Here is a 23,109-nt window from a genome sequence, read left to right on the forward strand (position 1 = left end):
GTGAATTTATTCAAAAAGATATAGGTTATCATGTTATTTATGTAGATAGATAGATAGTGTTAATACCTGTTAACTAGACTAATGTACCAGTGTGGTTGAAATCTATTTATTATTCTTTACATTTAAATTGATCATGTTCATCTAATGTTAATTTATTATTAATTGTAAATATGAATGAAATAAATGTGAAATTATTGTATGGAACCCAAATAAATGAAAATATTTAAATATTTTTTCATAATTTATTTTAGAAAATTAGCATGATAGGACAAATGACTACAAAATGCATAAATAAATAACAAAATAGAAATGTTTATAATTTTTATCATTAATATCATTATTTTAATGCATTACAACATTTTATATGAATATTGCACAAAAAATCACAGGAATTGATTTTATTTAACACAAAGAAAATTGCAGAAATTAAATGCTTTTAGCGAAATTGTCTTTTTTTTAAAAAATAAGATATGCTTTGAGTTTGAATTCAGGAAAGGTATTTGATATAAATAAAACATATAATTCAATAAAATATATTTACAACATTGTTTGATAATGAACATATCACTTATGAAATAAATTAAATACTTATTGCACTTGGTTTCATAACTAGATAAATAATCAGTTCTTTCAGATTTTTAATATACAAGTTTATTTATATAATTTTTAATCAGAATCACTTTTTTCTTTCGTTTGTATTGCACACAAATTTCACTTTTTGTTTTTGATAATCAAATATTTACATACATATTTTTACATTTTTACTATTTTTTAGGAAGACTTGTATTATTTTACAGTTTTTTTCTTTTTTTTTTATCCAAAAAATAAAGTACATTATCTGTAATGGCTATTCTCTTAGTTATTTTAAGTAAAACATTCTTAGGTTTTTTGCTTTATATTTCTTCAGCTAAATTTAAATTTTGATGGCTATTTCTATGATACAATTTTAAATATTAGTATTACCTAACATTTAAATGGTTAAAAGGTTTTAATTAGATTGCAATTTTTTTTAATGACGGCCAATTTTACAATAGTGTCCTAAAGAGTTTCAGATTGATTTTCGTTGTCATTATTTTTATCATCTTCAATATTTCTACTTTCTCTTTCTTCTTCATTATAATAGTTTTGTTGCTGTGGTACAGAGTCTAAAGATCTGTACTGGGGCAAGTTCATCTCATTTGTTATTATAATTTCAGGAGGAACATTGTATCTCTTAAACTTGGATTTGTTTAAGATTTCTGGTTTTAGGCTATCCTCTGTGTTTATTTCATTTGCATCCTCTGATAATTCTCCTGTTCGCTTGAGAATATGATCTGGTAGAATATGCTGGCCAATAAGATGTTCTGGTAGGTTAGATAGAGTTTCTTGCTCGCCCCGGCCGCGTTTTAGCGGATAATAATTGCGCAATCCGCCGTTTATTTCCACACTTGTCGACGTACTTACATCCGTGTCTAAAATCATAGGCTTTGATGTAAAGAATTGGTAAAAGAAATCTTTGTCAAGATTTACAGTTTCAACAATAAAATCTTCAGGACCATATCCAATAGTTGAAGAAGGACCATCCCCATACCAGTTAGGATTATTAACTCCATATTGTTCATAGGGATCATTGTATATCTCGGGCGAGGGTGAAACTACAATAATATCTTCTGATGGCGGCTTAGGCCGCAGGTCCCCATACATATTAGATCTTGACGGCACATAATCATTATAAACAACATCATATTTATCCAGACTATCATAATCATAATCCTCAAGCAATGCATTGCGATCCAAAGGAACATTTTTGTTCCTGCTTATGCCTGCAGCAGATTCCAAGTCCTGGAGTAGGTCGCTGGACTCCCTGGTGATGGAGTCTTTGTCATCTAGGCCGGCTCTGATCCTCTGCAACAAGGCGAAGTACTCCTCCTCGTCCTCGGAGTTGTACGAGAAGGTTGTCAGCTTCGTGTCCTTCACTCTGGAAATAGTTTAACGTTAAAAGTTACACAGGCTTTTAATTCTATTTGGTTGACAACATTCATAAGTTGAAAAGATGGAGAAACTAAGTAAGATACTTATTAATCAAGGAAGTCAAAAAGCTTTCTATAAAATCCGTTTTAATTATGAAAAATTGACGGTCAGATATACAGACTGAAGGATAAAGTGAGTTAAAAAGTAGATGCTCCACAAAAGTTTTCAATAGTGTTATAGAGAAACAGACGGATACAGTTACATAGATTACGCTAATTGGTCAAAAAATTCTTCACAAAAATCTTTCACACCAGCTTTCATATTAAAATTTTCCATATACCTTGCTACATTAGGAGTAGGTGTATATCCATCTTTCTGAGTTTCAGTGGAGCTACTAGTTGTTACTGGTGTACTGGTAGTTGATACTGTAGTTGATTGGGTTGTTGTTGATTTATCTGATTCCTATACAAAAAAAGATGGGTAGTAGCAATGAAAGCTTTTAATAGTGCCTATATAAAAAGATGTCATACTGGCCTACTATTGGCAAATTAAAATGTTTACTGGATTGCCATTGGTAATTTAGTCTGTGTGTCTTGGCCTATAATTGATCCAATTCCAATTCCTTCCCTTTTACCTCTTTCCCGTTTTACTTCCTTTCTCTTGAGACGAAGCCCCAAAAATAAATAGTAGTTTTAAAAATTGTAGTTACTTTATACAGGTTTCTGAATTGTTTTTTGTTATTTTTTTCAGATTTTCAAATGTTTTGTCGATAGAGTTCAATTAGGAATATAGGGAGGAAATAAAAATATATATTGTGAAATAATCTTATATAATACCTGATTATCAGCTGGTGTAGGCTCCGTTACCTCTCCATCCTTAGCTTGTGCTTCATCATCTGTATTTTCCTCCACAATGTTCTCCTCTCCCCCTCTGAACAAGGAGGTGGCTCCACTGATAAGCTTCTCTGTCAGGTCATGCTTGCTGTCCATGGTCGCATAGGCGTTCAGCAGGTTAGAGAAAACTCCGACGGGGCTCATCAAACTCATACCTTAAAAAATATTCAGGGTTTATTCTAAAAAAATGTATATAAAATCAATAAGCTAATTAAACCGAACATAAAATTAGTAAAAGTGTAAATTTATAAGCAGTGGCGTATTCAGGGTTAATCAGATTTTTTTACACCCCTCTTAAATAAAAGTGGCATGTGATTTTTTTACCCTGACACCCTTCTTGGCTTTTGGGGGGTGGAAAACTATAGGGGTGTATCCAACCCCCTAATTTTAATTTTCCTGTAAAAGACATATAAAAGATATAAGTATAATCATTTTTGGTTATTTTAAAACCAAAAAAAGATATAATCGTGAAAATGATACCTGTAAGACCCACAGCAGCAGCTGGAAGAATCTTGCCTAAAATATCTGATCTCCGGTGAGGAGCTGCCTGCTCTACAGGTGGTCGTGCTGACGGCCGTCCAAGATCTTGTCTGCCAACAGTTGGCGGTTGGGGCGTTGAAGACGGGAAAAATGAAGGGAATTTGAAGAGGCTTGAGAGACTGCTAGTGACTACCGGCGGTGCTTCAGAGCTGGGATGAAAGTTAGGCTGGAATCTGGCAATGTCTGTCCGACGATTTTCCGGTTGTGTGACCCGATGGTGGGGATATTGATGGTCATAATTATCAGGATTTGGTGTGACAGGGGCGTGGGGTGTTTGGGGAACTGATAGATTGGGCATTCTTGGTTTGCTAGCAACTATTGGACCTTGAGGACCTTGACGCAGGGGTGTACCTGGAGTTATCTGTTGGGGATATATTATATGTGGGTCCTCGCCAGAAGGCATACCATTGGTCAACATCACTTGATCCTCATTCATTGAGGGAACACTGTTGATATAGGCGGAGTTATGCTGTGAGCTGGGATATGACGAGGCTGCATTAGCCACAGTTCCCATTCTAGGTCCAGGATTAACAGGCCCGCCGCCACCACCGTTAAATGATAAAGAACTGCCAACGCCGAAGAATCCGCTGTCACTGTCTTTGGGAACGATAACATCGACCACGTTTGGTCCTACTGTGGTGCTAGGGGTGCCCTGGGGCCTGGGAGACGGAGATCTGGAATTTGGAGTTGGCGAGGGGCGGTTGTTTGACATTATTGGTTTCATACCTGATGATCCAAAGTTGTTGATTATAACAGGGTCTTTTGAAAGACCTGGCGCTGCTTTTAGCGTTATGGCTGGCGGCTTTTTTCTGTTCACCATATTTGGTGGAGGCTGAATTGATGAAGGGGAGCTGTTCATGATTCTTGGCCGAGTATCAGCTGCTAAAATTCTCTCTAGTTCTTCTTCATAACTTTTTATTAACAAATCATCGTTAATTCTGCGTCTATCTGCCACATTTATATTATTACCATCACGATTAGTTTTTTCTTTCATTCTTGTCTGCATCACATTCCAGAATCCGTTGCTGGGATTCACCGCCGGCGAAACGGTTGACCGTGGCGGTAGATTAGGCTGCATCGGTTTGGCGTCGCTTCGCCGGTCAATCGGCTGCTGTTGGTTAAGAATAATTTCAGCCATTAATGTATCGTCATCAAAAATGGGGGATTTTTCATAATTTTTCTCTGATGTTGACGTTGTTAGAGGTCTAAACGAATCAGAATTAAACAAGTGGTTGTCTAGGCTTAGAGGTTCTCTGTTCTGTCCAAGGTTTTTGTTGCGGTTTAGTTTCTCCTGGTTGAAGAGAACGGCCAGGTCATTGTTGATTGAGTTGTCAGCGTATATTATGTCATCCTGATCAAAACAATTCATTTTGGTAAAATAGGATACAATTTTAAAATTATTTTCAATTTGTTAAATTTAGCTACAATTACCATTATTTTTAAGGCTAGAATGTACATTTGACAATTTATAAATGAATTGTTAAAGGGAGATAAAAGAAATATTTAAAAAGTTTTTTTTTGTGCTTTCAATATTTGAGTACGTAAAAATGCTGTTTATAACTAAGAAAGAATCACAAAGATGTTTTTATTGCTTGTGTGATTAAAAAGATCAGTTATTTTTGTTTTTATAAACAAGACATGTAAGTTAATCAAAAAATCCATTAAAGTCTTAAACTCATTATTGGACAATGCATCAAGAAATTAACTGTTCATGACAGTTAATTTTATTATCTGTTCATAAATAAACAGGAGATGACAACATCCATAGGAGCAAAGCTTAACAAATCATATAGTAGAGGAATCACACTCTAACAAGTTTAATTGACAAAGTCTATTCGTCCCAGGAGTCATTAGTTCATGATAAAGGTAATATAATATTTAAACCGTATGTAAAGAGGGTTACAAAGATAATTACATATCTTGCTTAAAATAATTACAAGAACTATCCTTTCGTGGGGTTTGAACTCGCCTTATATGTAGAAAAGATTTGCTTTAAAAAAATAAGATAACTATTTCTACCAAATACTTTAAACAATAAACACGTACGTACGCTTTAACATAATAATTGGTTATACGATTAATTTGTCATTGTAAGCCTAAAAACATTATAAATATATTTTATTTGGCCAAATTTTGTATAATTGTATTAAAAATAGAACTGTAAATCTAATTATTGACTGAGACAACTAAAAAACGTTGGTAAATAAAAATTTAAAAATTTGATTTTAAAATGATTACAATGCAATGTAATGCATACAATATCTAAGCAATACCATCTAAAACAATTTATTACCTTGTTTTTAATTTGCTTAAAGCATGAAAACAAAATAAAAGGACTAAACAATAATTTTAGATTTTACGAAAGTAATTGTAGCGCACAGACTTGATCAGTAGCTGCGCGCCCCATAATAATAATGTCCTTGTATTAAATTTGTCTAAGTAAATCCTAAATATTACCTTTATATTATCTATTGTGTTTGTGATTCCTTCCCTCAAAATATATAAAAGGAAGAAATCTATTGTTATCCTATTTAACCCATCCTAAATCTGTAGATATTAAATTTAGTATTGTTTTACTTGTGTATAAATATCAAGACTATCTTTATTAAGAAGGCAATAAAGCATTATTTATATATGTTTTAACGTATATTATCTATATCTTAAAACAAAAAAGAAAGTGAAAATATATATATTATAAAATCTTAATTGGGAACAGCTTGTGTTTTTTGTTTGTTATAGATTGTGTATTGGAGTGTTTGTGTATGTAAGGGTGTGTTTGTCTGTGTGTCTGAGTTCATTTTGTGGCCTAATATATTATCATATAAAAACCAACTTAGAAAAAAAACTTTGTTCTTGAGATTTTTGTATTGAATATCATGTAGCATTCGCAATTGCATCAATAATCTGTAAAAAAGGAGTAGCCTCGCAACTAAAACTAGACCTGAATATTTCTTGGAGTTTTTCCTTAAAGTGACTTCTTGAGCACCCAACCTACCCCCTTATTTTTTACTTAAATCCTTATAATAAAGTAACAAGATATTTGTTTATCTGTCTGTTTGTCTGTACCGAAAACGCTTGCTGAACTAATCGGATTCTCCTTTGCAGGGTAGCGTCTCATAGGTCCCAGAAAAGTTTTATAACTATTTTTGGGGAGGGTACCACCATCCTACAAAGAGAAATCACAAAAAATCTATGTTTTTTTTAAAATTCTAGAGACTTGAAGGCAACATAGAAATAGATATTTTAAATAAAAAAAACACATTCAAAATGGCCTCTAGGGGCGTACCCGCTAGTTGAAAATTTATTTGATTGTTTTTTTATATATTATTTTAGTTGATGTTAAGTTAGGCTATATTGGGTACTGGGTAGCCACGCAACGCAAGGTTAGGGCACTATGTAGACATGCCTCCCTTATTTTATTTATTTTACAAATATAGGTAAGGGTTTCCGAGCTCGAAATACACTTTGAGGTAAAGCTCCTTTTTCTTTTTTTCAATAAATAGATGTATTATTACTAAAATTTATGTAATTCTAATGCATTTTCTCTTAGTATTTTTGTGTGTTAAACTTCATTTCCTATAGGTGTAAAAGTTAGATTTATGCAATATGTTGAATGCTCGACAGTTTAATTGATGATTTCACACATTTTTTATGTGGTATTCGGCAGCCGTGAGCCATGTTCTATGGCAACCCTGACCTTGGTTCGGAGAAGGGCCGAGGGCCCTCCCCTGAGTACTGGGGAAGGGGTCAGCCGACCCCCTCCCTATGCCTAAAATTAATGATAGATTTTGACAGCCTTATTATGGTTAAGCTGTATTATTAATTCCCCCCACCCTTTCCAGGGATGGGGGATCATTATTGCCCAAACTGATTATTGTATATGTATTTATATTGATTCTGTTTATGATTACTTATTCCAATCTGTGTATTTATTGTTTGTTGTATATAACTTTAGTAAACCTTAGACCCTGAATAAAGGAACATCTGAATAGACTCTGTTTGTTATTTAGTGATTGCTAGAGAAGCGTAGCTTCTCTATAATATATGTGTCCACGTCTGTTCGCACTGCCGTAGTCATTGGAACTCGGGTGTCTGCCCTTTAACCTAGGCGGATACCACATTTACACAAAATTTGCATTTTACAGGAAATTTGTCAATACTTTTTTTTGTAGAAAAAAAGATTTAAAGAATAATATTTTTTGTTCAATGTATTTTCTGTTTTTAGTAGCGAAGCTACTCTATAATTCGAAATGTCCGTCCGTCTGTCCGTCTGTCCGTCCGTCTGTCCGTCCGTCTGTCCGTCTGAGACAAAGTGGGGGAAACGTGATTTTCTCGGCTCCTATAAAAGATAGAAAGCTGAAATTTTTAGTGAAGATTCTTATAACATATGCACATCTAATCTATACATTGTTTTGCCCATCCGTCTGTTATTTGGGGTGCTAGATCGATTCCTACATTTTCATGTTTTTCTGATTTTTTCAACTCCTTTTTAAGATAATGGGCTGAAATTTTCAGGGATTGCTTAAATTTACATTTACATATTTTACATAAGTTTTATTACGATTTTTATATTAATAGGGGTGCTAGATCGATTCCTAGATTTTTAGGTTTTCTATTCTTTTCTCAATTCCTATTCAGAATTTGCGGCTAAAATTATCAGGGATTGAATATGCTCATATTCTACATATTTTCATCAAGTTTCATAAAGATTTGTATATAAATTGTGGTGCTAGATCGATTCCTAGATTTTTCATTTTTCGTTCTTGAAAGGTTGCGTGATTTTGAAGTTTTTGTCATTTCCCTATTTCATCAAATATATAGGATGACACTGGTATATTGTAAATATATTCATAATATACATTCATAATTTCTGAGCTTCGCTACTTATGGATGCTGTCATCCTTGTTATTTCTCTCTTTCCGTCTTTCCTTATAGAATATTTTTTCTCGTATTCATTCGAATCCGGTGGATAGGAACCGGTTCTCATCCATACGAAAAAACTATGTCTAGCATCGTATTATATCCAGTTTTCTACGAATATAGAAATGTACAATCATAAGATTAAAACTAGTTTTTTTAGCCGGTGCCTTCGGCACCACGGGGCTAAAAAAACTAGTTTTAATCTTATAATTGTACATTCTATATCCGCGGAAAGCCGTTTATAATACGATACGAGAAATAACTATTACATCATGTTACTTACTATTAGGATTTATCCATTTTTAATCTAAAGTTGCACAAAGAATGAATTTTTTCCTGTGGTGGTTGTCTCCTAGGTGGAGGAGGCGGAGACATATATTCTGACATAGGTGTCACAGGTTTGGGTCCTGCTCCTACACCCTCGGGTCGCCACCCATCACCTTAAAGCAAATTCATTACAAGTCTTTAGATGCTTATACTTGCAGAAAACTTTTTTGCTTTGATTTTTTTAAAGCCAAGTCATTTTTAGCACATTTTTTTTTAGAAAAAAAACAAAATTTTAAGTTATATATGTTTGATATTCAAAAGAAAAGACCTCCATTGAGATAATTACTATAATTTACAGTTAATAGCAGGTAAGCTCCTAGCATATATATTAGAGGCTTTGTATTCGAAGGGGCATAGAGGGCCAAAAAAAAAGCTTAAAACCATCCCATGTATTAAAATTGAAAATAAACAGCCTAAAACCATCACAAGACCTCTGTAAAGGGGACCTAAACCAGAGAAGCCAATAGGCTCAGCAATTATTGAAATCTTAAGCTTCAGATAAAAGTATTAGTTAAAATTCTTATTGAAATATTTACTAACCTCCATTCCAAGAGTTATCCTGGTTTGCATTACCATAATTCAGATTCGAGCCTGCATACATATCATTCAAGGTGTTCATGTCAACATTAGGACCCCCGTAAAGGTTGGACCCCAGTGGGTTCGAGTCAAACCAGGATTCAGCCTTACCATGCAAATTATTTACTTATTTGTATTGCTATTTAAAAAAAAAAACATTTTATTATCCTTCATTTATATGTTTGGCGTCATAATTTGATGCTCTTAAATTAAAGGTAATGGATTTCATAATACTAGGCATGTTCTATAAAGATTTATTTCTCTCATTCTGTATATATGTCTGTTAGTAACGCATGTTTTATATTTCATATATCTTTTTTTTTGATGGAGCTGTCTAATTTCTCCAACATAGTTACATTTTGTTGTGTAGATACAGTTTAATTCATTTATTTCCATTGCATATATCTTTATGTTTTGCTACAAAATACTTCCAAGGCTGATGAGGTTTAAAAAGATTTAACAAAGTAAATAATTGCACACCTTGTTATCTGGATAAGGCCTCCTGTTGCTTCCAGGTGGCGCCAGAGTGCTGCCAGCTGAATATCCGCCACCTGATCTCGGTGTGCTGCCAATATTGGCATAGTTGGGATTAGGGTTGTATATGAGGTTGTTACCATACAGGTCTTGGCTCTGCAAGGTTGGATATTGAGGTTTATCCCATCCGCTGTCCTGATCCCAGCCTAGCTCATCCTCTAATCCAGTATCAATCCTGCAAAATTAAAACATTGAGATTTGGATTAATCAATTGGTACCTTTTTTCGGGTATGCCAGGTATGTAACATTAATAACAAGATCGCCTAAGATCGCAAATTATTACTATGCACAGTTAGTATATCTAGATTAAGATCATTCAGTTGATTTTCTGTTGGGTGTTACAAATAATTGATGATAGAGCAAGTTAATTTGGATGATAAGTTGTGGTCTAAGAAGACTAGTCCTTACTTAGTAATAGACAACATTATTTTAGAAATCATGGAAACTAAAGACAAAATTCCAGTAGGTGACATTTTTAATTTTCTTAAAGTAAAGTTGTTGAGAAAAAAGTTTTGCTTGATCATTCGATCTTTTAGCCAACTTCAATCCAGAAACATTTCAAACTTTGATATAATACCGTAAATTAAACAAAAGTGGAAAAATATTATTATAATAACATTTCCGTAGCTATGGGCTACGATACAAATTGTGAAATAATTCTAATCTAATTATATCAAATTATTTCTGTTCTTTAAATTATCACAATTCTATTGTTTAAGATATTTGCTAATTATTTGCAGCCTTTTTGCTTTTAATTCGTTTCAATAGAACATAATTATTATATTATTGCTTCCTTTAGAATAATAATTGTATTTCTTGATAATTATCTATATAAATTTTGTCTTCATTTGATTTATCTGAATTTAAGGGTTTAGATTTTTTATTGTAATTTTGTTGTTTAACAATTACGCTACTATTATAAGTAATCGTTCTTGTAATGTATGTAAACTAGCGTCTACGTCCCCTAGAGGCCTAGGAGTAAATAAGAAGGAAGGAATTCATCCCTCCCCCACTTTCAATTTTATTTTTAAACAAAAAGTTCAATTTTATTTTGGGAGGGGGTAATTTTTTTACTAGGGGCGATTTCTCTTTGGAGGGTGGTAATAACTTTCTCCAAAATAGTTATAAACCTTACTGTAAAGGAGAACTATAACGGTTCAGCGATCCTTCGGCACAAACAAACAGACAGATAGACAAACTGTTACTCTATTATAAGGATTTTGTACGTTAAACAATTATGCTACTTTTAGAAGTATTCGTACTTGTATTAGAATATAAATTATACCTTGCTGTGGAAGGAGTACTTGACATGCCAAGCCCCTCTTTTTGCCACGAGGATGGTGGATATGTTGGAGTTGTGGATGCCACACCTGCCACCTGCTTGGCCGTTGTATGCGCTAGACTCTGCCAGATAGATCCTGCCGGAGGCCCTGTTCCTTCCAGGCCTTGCAGCGGTTCAGGCTCCAGGTATTTCTTGGCTATGTCCTGGATAGCGGATAGGCTAAAGCTTATACTGTCAAGATCAATAACATTGCCGTCAAATTCACTGTCTTCCAGAGCCATAACCTCGCCGACGAGAACATCTTTGGCGGCCATAACCGGATCTTCGGCTGTTCTTCCTGGAAGTTGAACCTTGTCCATGATGACTTTAAAGTATACATCAACCCCGCCTCCAGAACTAAATCCATCTATAAGTACTTTGATCAAAGCATCTCTAAGAACACTTTTCTTGTAAGTATTCTTAATAATATCTTCATATCTTCGAGTGTAGTCCTTATACTTGACAGAGTTAGGATTCAGTAGGGAGAGTGAGAAATCCTCTGAAACAACGGTGAAAGCACCGTCAATGGAGACGAGATCTTTGCCGGAGTCCTCGATCTTCTGGACGACACCGAGGTACACGGCGATACCGACTATTCCCATGATTCCAAGGATAACCAGAAGTATACTGTTGATCATAAAGTTTTGTTACGTAATATTCTTAATAAACTCAAAAATTAAAACACGCACATACGCACATACACATTTATTTCTATAGAAAAGCATCCCCATAATTCCAAGTGTCCGCCTATCCATCTGTCAGCTTCGTTTGGTCAGGAGAAAAGTGATTATCGCAGATGATTTTTAAGATAGACGGCTGATTTTATTTTGCAGGAGGGGGGGATAAGCAAAGATACATTTTCGTACATTTATTGATAAGTGAGACCTTGATTTATTTTGGTCACCAGATTCTTAAACAATTAGGAAACATAGATGACAGTTGTGGTAACAAAACATTATTTACAGGTTTTATACAGAAGAGCAATATTGTTTAATTTATTTACAGCTAATATTTACATAAGCTTTTTATTTACATCTTATGAGCAACTACTATTTGAGATTTATGTTTTCGTTGTACTTATATTCATATTAAAAATCACAAACAATGCCATATTTTAATAATATTTAAGTAATGAACATTAAAACCATTTTGGTTGGGTTGAATTGTAAGTAATTACACCTAGAGAACTTGGGTATTAAGCCAATGAACGATAAATTAATTTACATTCCTAATTTTGCAGAACAAAATTAACCCCTTATATAGATTAATATTATTAGTAAAAAAGTTTTGACATTAGGTTTGAAATTTTGAGCCAGCGCATTAGAGAGATTTATTATAAAACTATCTGTACCATAACAATTTACAGACAATGTTCTCTTCCTCACTGGGTTACTAGAATCGTTTGGACTAATGAAGCTGTTCTAAAATATATGTAAATATGTTTAAAAATACATGGTCTTAGGGAATGTATATAAAGTTTAACCTTAAATCGTATTTTACTCTTTATTGTAAAGTTTAATATTTTTTATTTATTTCTATAAACATTGTTTACCTTTTAAAGATAAAATATGATGAAAATCGTATAATAAAAATTAGTTCAAATGCAGACAAAAAACAAAACAAAAATTCCACTGATTATTAATTATCCTAATTAAAGTTGAATCTAACTGTGGTACTATGAATTTACTTAATTTAGAGCCAGCTTTTAGCATATGGTTTACTACAGTCTACAGATATATTGCAACAAATTAGTAATATTTAATCATTCTTAAATACCGCGAGAATTATAAAATTACTTTACAACTAAGCGTTGCATCTCTGTAATCGTTACAAGAATGTCTGCACGTCCATTAAAACATATTGATTTTTAACTTTTTTGTCAACAATTTGTTATGTGATATAACTTTCTTATTCATCTGATTTTGTGGAATAATGATTCTTAGGACAACAAAGTACAATTTTATAAGCGAAATATCTGCATAATCAAGTTCTAAAAATGTAATTATTTCCTTAAACAGTATCCTGTACTAAATTATTTTTTTTTTACTTATTCATGTATATTTTGCTTGTTTAGTTCTGACACTTTACAAGTGTTAATGTTCGCTTTTATTGATGTTGCCATCCTTGTTATATCCACGTTCTACTTTTGATGATTTTATACCTACTCCTTAAAAATTCAGACAGGTAGAAATTCGTTTTTTAAACTAGAAATTTTGAACATTTAATATGTTTTACTATTCGATTAAGTTAAACATATACATAAATTAAGATTATGTCAGAATTTAAAGAGTTGCAATATGTGTCTAAATTATGTAATTTCATTACAAGTTTATTTACCAGTGTTAAAGGGTTAGGTAATATAATTGTTGTCGCAAAAATGCTCTGCAAAAAAAAATCATCAAAGTTTTAAAACCAGAATTTAGGAAAAAAGGAACATTAAAACTTGTAGATAAGAAGAATATAAAATTGTTTGAAAATATGTTGCAAAACTACTTAAAACCAGAATAGGATTATATTTTCATAAGATTGTTTTTGTCAAAAAAGTACAACAATCAATATGACTTAAATAGCCGGTAACGGTTAGAAATGGATTGGGGCATTTCTAACATACCTAAATTATAAAACAGAGTAGAAAATTGTAGAAAAGCTTCGCCTTTAAAAAAATCATTTATATATGTTTGTATTATGTACTTAATCACTATAATATTTATCCGAAAAGCTAGACACATGAAAAAGATTTTATCATGATATTTCATAATAGCTTTGCACGATATTGTGCTATTAAATACAAGTGCATCTTTTCATAATATATTGATAAATAGGTTTAGAAATAAAATATCTTTAATTCAAAGTAGAGTGAAGTTTATCTGTCCGTCTGTCTGTAAGCTTAAGATATAGATAACTACTGAACTGATTGGGCTCTACTTATTATGAAATACACCTACTGGTAAAGGGATGGCTATAAGCCTTTTTTATTCGGGAGTGGTACAAGTTCTACCCAGTAATAAAAAAGAACAAAGCCCCTAGAGAATTGAGCAAACTCTCTAGTTAATCAAAACACATTAAATCTACCCATGACTGAGAAGAAATTAAGTCTACAACCGATGACGAAGTGCCTGCGGTCAAAATTTGAAACTATTTCAATATCAAAGACCCAACGATCAAGGTCAAGATAGACCAATTCAAAGGGAAAGTTATTCAACTTTGAAATACACGAGTCAAAATGTCTGAATGTTAATTAACATATACCAATCTTAACAGGGCTCGGCAGCCACCCATCTGAAGCGCATATGCCAAAAATATTTTTTGGGTGCATAAAAACCGTATTGCCATATGAGGAAGAGATAAAGACAATCAGCCGAATTAAAAAGTTATAATATGCTTCTAAGTGTCTAATTTCTTATTGAATTTGCTCTAAATGATTACTTTATCTACTAAATATATAATTTTATTTTACGGTTTCAATCAATATAAAAACACTTTTCAGCTTATCAATCAAACCAAAACTTGTTGCTTGAACAAATTGATTTTTAATTGTTGATAATTTAAACTATCACAGTTCTATCTATGCTTGAGTATGTCAAGTGTTCATAAAGTAAATGTTCGTCAATTTGTCTCTAGTAAAAGATGGTATCGTCAAAAATTGCAACGTTTACATTAAAATCAAATCATATTATAATTGTTATAAAACTTTATGCTATACCGAACGTTTTATTTTAAAAACCAAAATCGGATGGCAATATTATTCAATGTATACAAAGGTTAATTTAATCTATAAAATGTTATTTAATAAGTCGTTTTTTTTTATCATAATAGCATCCTATGATCGAATATCTAGCTTATATTGGTTTAATATCTTAATTTATATTTTATGTTTATAGCCTGGTCAGTGTAAATAAAGTCTAATCAAGAGGAAGCGGTAAAATATACAGGGGGTGGGGGAAAATAAAAACCCCAAGGGAAATTTTGAAAGGGGGGGGGGAATGGGGGAAAGTGAAATCTGAAATTTGAAGATCAATGTCACAGCAGCTCCTTCCACCACTGGCGGTTACTAGTGTCTGTAAAAGTAATCACATTACATTACAAATAAAGCAGGGAATTGATTGCAACTGAACTGTTATTATATGGATACAAGATATTATAGAATCTAACTTCTATTTGGCCAAATTCTAGCTTCATCTAGTAGTAGACATCTGTTTGGTGTAAATACCATTGAACTAAATAGCTTATAATGGTAATATAATGAAAAAGATTATGGATTTGGTAGCTTTAATTCTTCAATTGTTATTAGATGGCCAATCTATTAGACAAAATCATTTTTGGATTTGATAAATCCAACTAATTGAAACTATTGGATACTTGTGAAGTAAACAAATTTATATTTGGTGAATTTATGTAAGAAAATTGGATTTCATAAACTTAAAAACTATTAGCAGTTTTGTAAAGATATAGCATCTGTTATTGCTCAAGATGATATAAAAGAAGATACAAGATATGTTAAAAATTACTTACATGAAAAACGATATTAAGAGATATGATTTTGGGTTTTTTGAAGGTTGTTATACACCTAAATTTTTAAAATTGTATAACTGATTGAAAATACAATTATCTACACAAATGAAAATTAGTAGGGAAGTTGTTTTTGGCTTTTACATACGTAGGAATTCCTATCTCGATCTTACACATAACTTGGCCTACGTTTTCTGTTTAATACTTATAGAGGAAGGGATAAAAGGCTATATAATTTTACTTGGGTGTTACGCCAGATTTTCATGTACTCTAATAAAGTGGTACTAGTACAATTTTTGTTCATAATGGCCATTTTCTTTCTTTTTTTTGTTGCATTTTAGTACCTTAAAATCGACTTAATTTTTTTTAAAACTTAAATTACTTAAAAAATAAGAGGTCTACAAAAAAACCGATTGCATATCTGAATTCTATGAAAAATTTTACATCTACTACTTACTACAAGAACCGGCTAGCTATCTTAAATAAAAAGTAAAATAGTTAATACACCTTCTTTAAATAGAGAACAGACTTCACTCTTTTGTATGTATTATTTCCAGATTCGATAACATGATATAGTTTTATATTAAGATTATACTTTTTTTTTATAAATCTTTGGCTTTTTTGTTCTTTTGAAGAGTTTTTCATGAAACTTATCCCTGTAAATAAGTAAAGGAAAAGTTGGAATTTCCCTCCTAAATTAAACAATTTTCTTATGGCTTAGGGCATATTCTACACACCACAAACGTATCACTGAAATAATAAAACTTAAAGAGAAACATATCAAGAAAAGGCAAAAAAGAAAAATAACTACTCTTAAAAAGGAAAAATTCTCAAGAATTTTTTTTAAAAGGAAAAAGAGATAAAGAAATTAAGCTAGAAAAAGAAAGCAAAAAATAAAATTTGAAGGGGTGTTTTTTTAAGAGATTTCTCGGAGGTGTTACTCTCCCCCCAAATAGTAGTTATAAACCTCCCCAGGATCTATGAAAAGCTACCCTGAAAAGGAGAACCATATCGGTCCAGTAGATCCCTAGATACAGACAGACACACAGAGATTATTTTACTTTATTATAAGGATAAGGTAGAGAAAGATTTGGTGATGTAGATTTTTAACTAAAATATTTCTTGAGGTACAATATATCATAAAATTCATGATAGACAGAGTGACATAACTCATAAAGAGAGTTAAAAACACCCTAAAGGGACATATGACCATCAGATTGTAAATGGCCTAGTAGTGATCAGTTTTAAGATTAGAAATAGGCTGATATAAATAACTAACAGACATTGTCCTAGATTTAATTTTGTATGGAATAAGGAATAAAGCCCAATTAAAGACGCACGGAGCAGTAAGTTACATAGCAGATACTATTGTTTCAAAAGAGTCTGCAGTCTGAAGTTTAGCTATCTATTTTTAACAGAAGCTGAGAAAAGCATGTTTCTATGCAACTTTTTATAGTGCCTATAAAAGATGGCGTCATACTCGCCTACCATTGGCCAATAAAAAAGTATACTGGCCTGCCATTGGTAATTTTTGTATGGCGTCATTTTTTATGGACACTAAAAAGTATTTCTGTTTCTCCCTTATGCGTACAGTCAACTTGCCAACAGGCGGACAAACTCAGTTATAAATTATAAAACCTGCTGAAATAATTTAATAAAAAACATATTGATATATTAGAAGAAAAGTCTATTGAACATTTTGTTTTCGACATAAGAAATCCACAAAAACAATAGCTTTAGCAGTAAAATAATGCCAAAAGGTATAAAAAATTAAAATTAAAGTTTATATCAGAGAAAAGGAAGGAAGATTCTTAAATATATTGTCAAATATATTAATTAGTTTCTTAATACAGTGTGTCCTAATAAAGAAAAAGTTTGAAATAATGATATCTTTATTATAACACTAGTGGTTATATTGCTTAGCCTCTAAAAGAGCATTCAAAAATTGAAAATCAAAATAAAACTGATAAAAAAACTAACTTTTTTTACATACTTCTCTGTGCATGGTTGATATGAAATTCTTCGCTAGAGATTTTTTTAGACAATGGTTTCTCAATTACATAATCCTACGCTCACACACACACACACACACACACAGACACGACATATACACACAAACATGCATCCTTACTACCCTTACTACACAGACGCACACACAACATCACACATGGTTTAAACATGTGAAAATTCTTTATAACAGCCAGAATCGCATTCTTGGCTCCTTGCTAAATAATATTTTTATGGTTTTTACCGGAAGTGTTTTTGACGCAATAATAGTTATTTATTGCATCGTATTGAGGACAGCTTTAGCTAATAGAAAAATAAAATAAGAAAATATATATGAATATTCCAGTTTAGTTATCCCCATGGGGCCGGAGGTATTAATGTCAGTGTGGCTCAGAACCGGTTCTAATCCATCGGATATCAGCAGATTTCGAAGCTATAATGGAAAATTGTTGATTTGTTTAGGCAAACAGCATTTTAAGACATTCTTTAGCAAGGAGTTAAATTTGGAATTAGTAAAAAGTGTAACTTGTTTATGAAAATTAAAAGAATAGGCCGGACGAGAAAAAAAGGGGAAGCATTTGACCAAAAGGGGGTTAGATTGGTAGTTTGTCGTAATTCAAGTCATAATTGACCCAGTATAATAATAAAATTTGTCTTAAAATCATACAAATTGTATTTTATGGAAGACTTTAAAACATTTTTTGTAATAAAAAAGATTTTTAAAAATTACTTTTTTTAAAGATTTTAAAATCATTAGTATAACATTAAGAATAGAAATATGTATTTATTTCATTAAAAGATAATTCAAGATCAAATGTTTCTCAATACAAGAAAATATTTCTTAATTTTCTCATGGCAGGAATATTTATATTCTCTGTTGACAATTTAGAGTTCAGTGGTTTAATAAGTCATTTGACCCGGAGAGGGATAGGACATTGGGCTGTTTTTTGCACTAGTCCCCAAAGTTTTAAAATAAAGTTTTTATATTCGTTGGCGTAACAATTTGTTTGGTTGGTTCATGAATTTGAGTGTCCAAGCGTTTCAACTTCCAATTAAAATGTTCAGAAGGGTAATTTTGGGGATGTAGATTCATTTACCAGCCATTGTCTTATCCCTTTGGCTTTAGATCCCTGTATTTGACCTGCTGCGATACACTAACATTATTAAAAGCAAAGGTTTTAACTATTTAAGGTGGGTCCGTCAATTATTGTGTACGCCCTTAAACCGTAACAGTTGGCTCTTATAGTAAATTTAGACATGTTATAATAGTCCTATTAAATTCAAATTTTAAAACAAAAAGATGCAATTTGCAAGCGCAGCCAGTCTATTAATATAAAGTGTTAATTTGTTTTTGCTATTTTGACATAAAAGCCAAGAATCTCTGTATTGAAGAAAATGTGTTCTAAAGTAATGTTATTTTTCTTTAGTAAAATGAAAGCAAAAAACAACTATTATCCCGCAAGGATAGGGCTGTGTACTATCTGAACATCGACAGTGTTTAAAGGCACGTTTTTTCGTAAGTCAAAAAAGTTAGGTAGATGTTCTGCGACCGCGTGACACTCGTAAGTTGAAGAATTTAAGCCCTAAAATTAATTCTTAAAAGCCTTCATATTTCAATTGTTCTCTAATAAACCAAGAAAGCATCAACATTTCATTTTTCAAAAAGGCAAAATTATTTCATTGACATATAATTTTCTCCCCGACTAGAATATTAAGATGAATATGCAAAAGTTTCAGCGTGACAAGTAAGAGTATCGAATGATAGGAAGTAAAGAAAATATTTCAAAGAAAATAATGATTCAAATATTGCCATTATCCAATATATTTAATTTGAAATAATTCAAATCCACTGTTAGTATTTTGTTCTGTGATAAAAATAATTAAACTAACCTTTTCTAAAAATTTTACCAGGTAGCATTCGGCAATTTACCTTGTTGAGAACAATACACCCCAACTCCGTATTTTTTAAATAATGTGAAAATAAGGGAAAGGGTGTAGTTAAGGGGAATTAGGCATAGAAAAAAACTATCCCAATTTAATTTATTTCAAAATTAAGGGGGGAGGGAAAGCGCTGAAAATCTAGAAAAGGCTCCAATTTTATCATACATAAATAAGTTTTATAGTTATTTTGCTGAAGCTTGACTTGATTTTTGTTTCTTTTTATAAACTGTAAGTAAAACCAAGCAAATTTTTTTTTAATATCCAATTATTGTCATAAATAACACAAAGCGTGGGCAAGAACAAAATTCAAGAGAAAATAAAAAAGAGTTTTATTAAATATTTTTTTCAGTTAAGAATGAAATAAAGCTGAAAGTCGGAGAAACTTTGTTCGCATGAAATGTGCACAAAAATTTTAAATTCTTGATAGAAAACCAGGATTTCCCCTTTCCCACTCTCCCTCTTTCTTTTCTTCCTAGCTATTATATAAAATGCGTCAGACCCTCGCGTCATATGGCATGCAGGATTACACACACACACACACACATAATACGCACACAAAGTATTACACAAACCTCACACACAGACATACAGAATTGTGTGTAACAAAACTTTCCTTACTCCAAGTAAAACTCCACATAAGGATCTGTTGAATTTTCTGAAATTATAACAATTTAAAATCATTCAATAATTAGTTTTTATTTGTAGCATTGGTGTATCTTTTATTTTTAGAATATTGGAGGATAGAAAAAAAAGGTATAGTCCTTTTTGTGGCAACGGATCTTAAGGGGCGTTTTTTCGTATTTTTATGGCAGCTTTTTTCCGTTTTATAGCCCCTGTGGGGCTAATTGCTTACCCCTGCGGGGCAATCACTTAACCTAACCTGAAATAAACTATTAAAAGCGGATCTTGGACAAAGTAGCTTCAGACAAAGTAGCTTCGGACAAAGTAGATTCAGGACAAAGTAGCTTCAGGACAAAGTAGCCTCCTTAGGAAAGTAGTCTCCAATGTTAATAAAGGCCATGGCCGCAGCGCTTGGCCCTCTGGCCTGCCTAGCCGCGGGCGCTCGGCCCCCTAGCCTATAACCTAACCTAACCTAACCAAAAAATTGTAAAAACATTATTAAAAATTGTAAAAACAATATTAAAAATTGTAAAAATTTATCAATCACTTTTTGAAAAATCCACGAAATTCTAAACCACCTATATATTATCAGTTGATGATATTTTTCTTAAATAAATATTCTGAGGCTAACATAGGTTAGGTTAGGTTATAGGCTAGGGGGCTGAGCGCCCGCGGCTAGGCAGGCCAGGGGGCCGAGCGCTGCTGCCATATTAGAGTCTATTTTTTCTTAGGATGCTACTTTTCTTAAGTAAATGTCCTGAAGCTACTTTGTCCTGAAGCTACTTTTTCCGAAGCTACTTTGTCTGAAGCTACGTTGTCCGAAACTACTTTGTCCGAAGCTACTTTGTCCAAGATCCTTAAAAGCTATTATGAAAATACGATGAAACACCCCATAAGTGCCACGTTGCCACAAATGGGACTATACCCGAAAAATATAATCAAAATAATAAAGACATCTTATCTATTTTTTCATTTTTAATAAACTATTATCATAAACTCTTCAAAATATTACATAGTAATAGCGTTAGCTAAGAATATTTTTTAATTTAAGAGGCAATTAAAGCGTCAAAAATGTTTATGTTCATCTAATAATATCTTTTTTTCTTATTCTTTTAAACTGTTTATAATCATTTAGACTACCTGTCTAAATTTATTGTTTGTTATTAAAAAAAGTGTAACCTTCTATGATCTCTCTTCAAAGACCTCTGAGCCGTCCACAGTGAGTAGCTTGTGCCAGGTGGACCAAGATTTTCCAACCCAAACCGATCCTTACGTGACCGCCTTCCGCCCTCCCTCCGCGAAGCGTATGATATGGCATCCTCGCGGTCCTGTTCCTCCCCTGCGTCAGCCGCCTCGCCGCCACCGCTAGCTTCCCCCTTTCCACGCCGTCTCGAAGACCCGCGGCGACTTGGTGTGATTTCTGAAGATTTTGTGGACAGAGAATCGTCCGACTGTTCGCTGACCTCACTGACGGCCTCCTCATCACTTTCTTGTCCGCGGACATCATACGTTTTCTTCTTTTTAAACATGGTATGTGTGTACACTTTCCCTAGAGGATCTGAAATCTTCATTCTGGCAGATTTTTTTGTCTGTTTATCTATTCACTTTTACAAATATTTGTTTATCATTGTGTGCCTATCAATTTCTTTTTCACAATCACAAGATAAATGTTGGTGGGATGTGGGGGAAAAGCGTCATCGTGCGTTTTTTGTAGTCTTACATATTGTAATTCTGTGATTTGTTAACACTAATGATTTTCTAGCTATACATACACCTTCATTTTCATTATCTGAAAATAATTACAGTTTTTATCAAAACTTAATATTACATATTTATCAAAATCTGAATTTCAGTAGTTTGTCGTTTTATATTCTAAAGGGGGATATGTAATTTATTCGGCAGCTATCAGAGATAAACTTCTCAATATTTCTGATCTAATCTATTGATCTATGACAAACTGTATCTAAATTTGGATTTCTGTGGGTAAATCGATTTTCTGTATGGCTTCGAAACCGATTAATATACGCTGGATTTTAACCGGTTCGCGGCCATTCTGAAAAAAAAACATGTATAGCATCGTATTACAGAAAATATTTGACGAATATTAAATCAAATTTAGCACTTTCCTTCGGCCCCTTGGGGCTAAAAAAATGGTTTTAATCTAATAATTTTCATTTTAATATCCGCGGAAAGCTGATGAAAATACCAATGTGATAAAAAACTATTAATAGCTCCTAATAGATACTGACTTCTGGAGCTAGTTTTTGTTAAGATTTCAATACTTATAAGTACCTGTAAGTATAGTAATAAAATGTTTTGCAATTCATTTTTTTTATTTGCCAACATAAATACAAATAATGTCATCCTTGTCTGTATATTAATATTAAAATATTAGGGATATTTTTCTACAAAATATTAACTAAATAGAACATTACATGGAAAGATTTATGTACATAATTTATAAAACGTCAGTCATACCTTTCACTAATCATTATGATTAAAATACTCGGCGAGGGTGAGGTAATAATGAGGAGCTCTTATGAGATAGCGGGCCAAGTCATAATGTGCTTGATCGTGGAGCTAGAGCTGTCCCTAGTGGCTATACAAAAGTGTCTCAAAATACTCCATGACGACTTATATTCAAACCCTTAGCTTGTCAATCAATCAATTATTAATAATTTGGAATAGTGAAAAGAAGACCAATTCAAAATAGAAATGGCATTTAAGAACATAAAACAGTTTTTTATGGCTAACCTTTTCTTAATTGATTTTTACAGCTTAATTTTTGAGGAACAATTTGATTATAAACTAAACAAGTACGTTTATGTTCAATTTATGAAACATATTTTTAACCAAGTAAGTTTGAAAATAATGATAAATGTATTTTACCTAGACAAGAACGGCAATGATAAAGTAGGTTTGATAATTCAACTCTAATAATTATTCATCGCATCGTATTACAGACAGCTT

General features: G+C 32.4%; 1 protein-coding gene across 1 annotated transcript; it reads right to left on the reverse strand.

The window, feature by feature from the left end:
* Positions 1–228: 228 nt before the first annotated feature.
* On the reverse strand, positions 229–21,924 carry LOC145316183 (uncharacterized). The gene is made up of 11 exons (XM_080156536.1): positions 21,319–21,924; positions 20,137–20,173; positions 14,488–14,492; positions 11,026–11,688; positions 9,687–9,915; positions 9,171–9,312; positions 8,638–8,743; positions 3,324–4,732; positions 2,787–2,998; positions 2,291–2,412; positions 229–1,957 (listed from the first exon to the last, which is right to left on the reverse strand). Exons 1-11 carry the CDS (start codon positions 21,708–21,710, stop codon positions 1,039–1,041), a joined length of 4,236 nt encoding a protein of 1,411 aa, XP_080012662.1. The 5' UTR covers positions 21,711–21,924; the 3' UTR covers positions 229–1,038.
* Positions 21,925–23,109: the final 1,185 nt, after the last annotated feature.

This window comes from Acartia tonsa, chromosome 1 (assembly GCF_053477335.1).
Source record: "Acartia tonsa isolate MP-2025a chromosome 1, ASM5347733v1, whole genome shotgun sequence".
NCBI lineage: Eukaryota > Metazoa > Arthropoda > Copepoda > Calanoida > Acartiidae > Acartia > Acartia tonsa.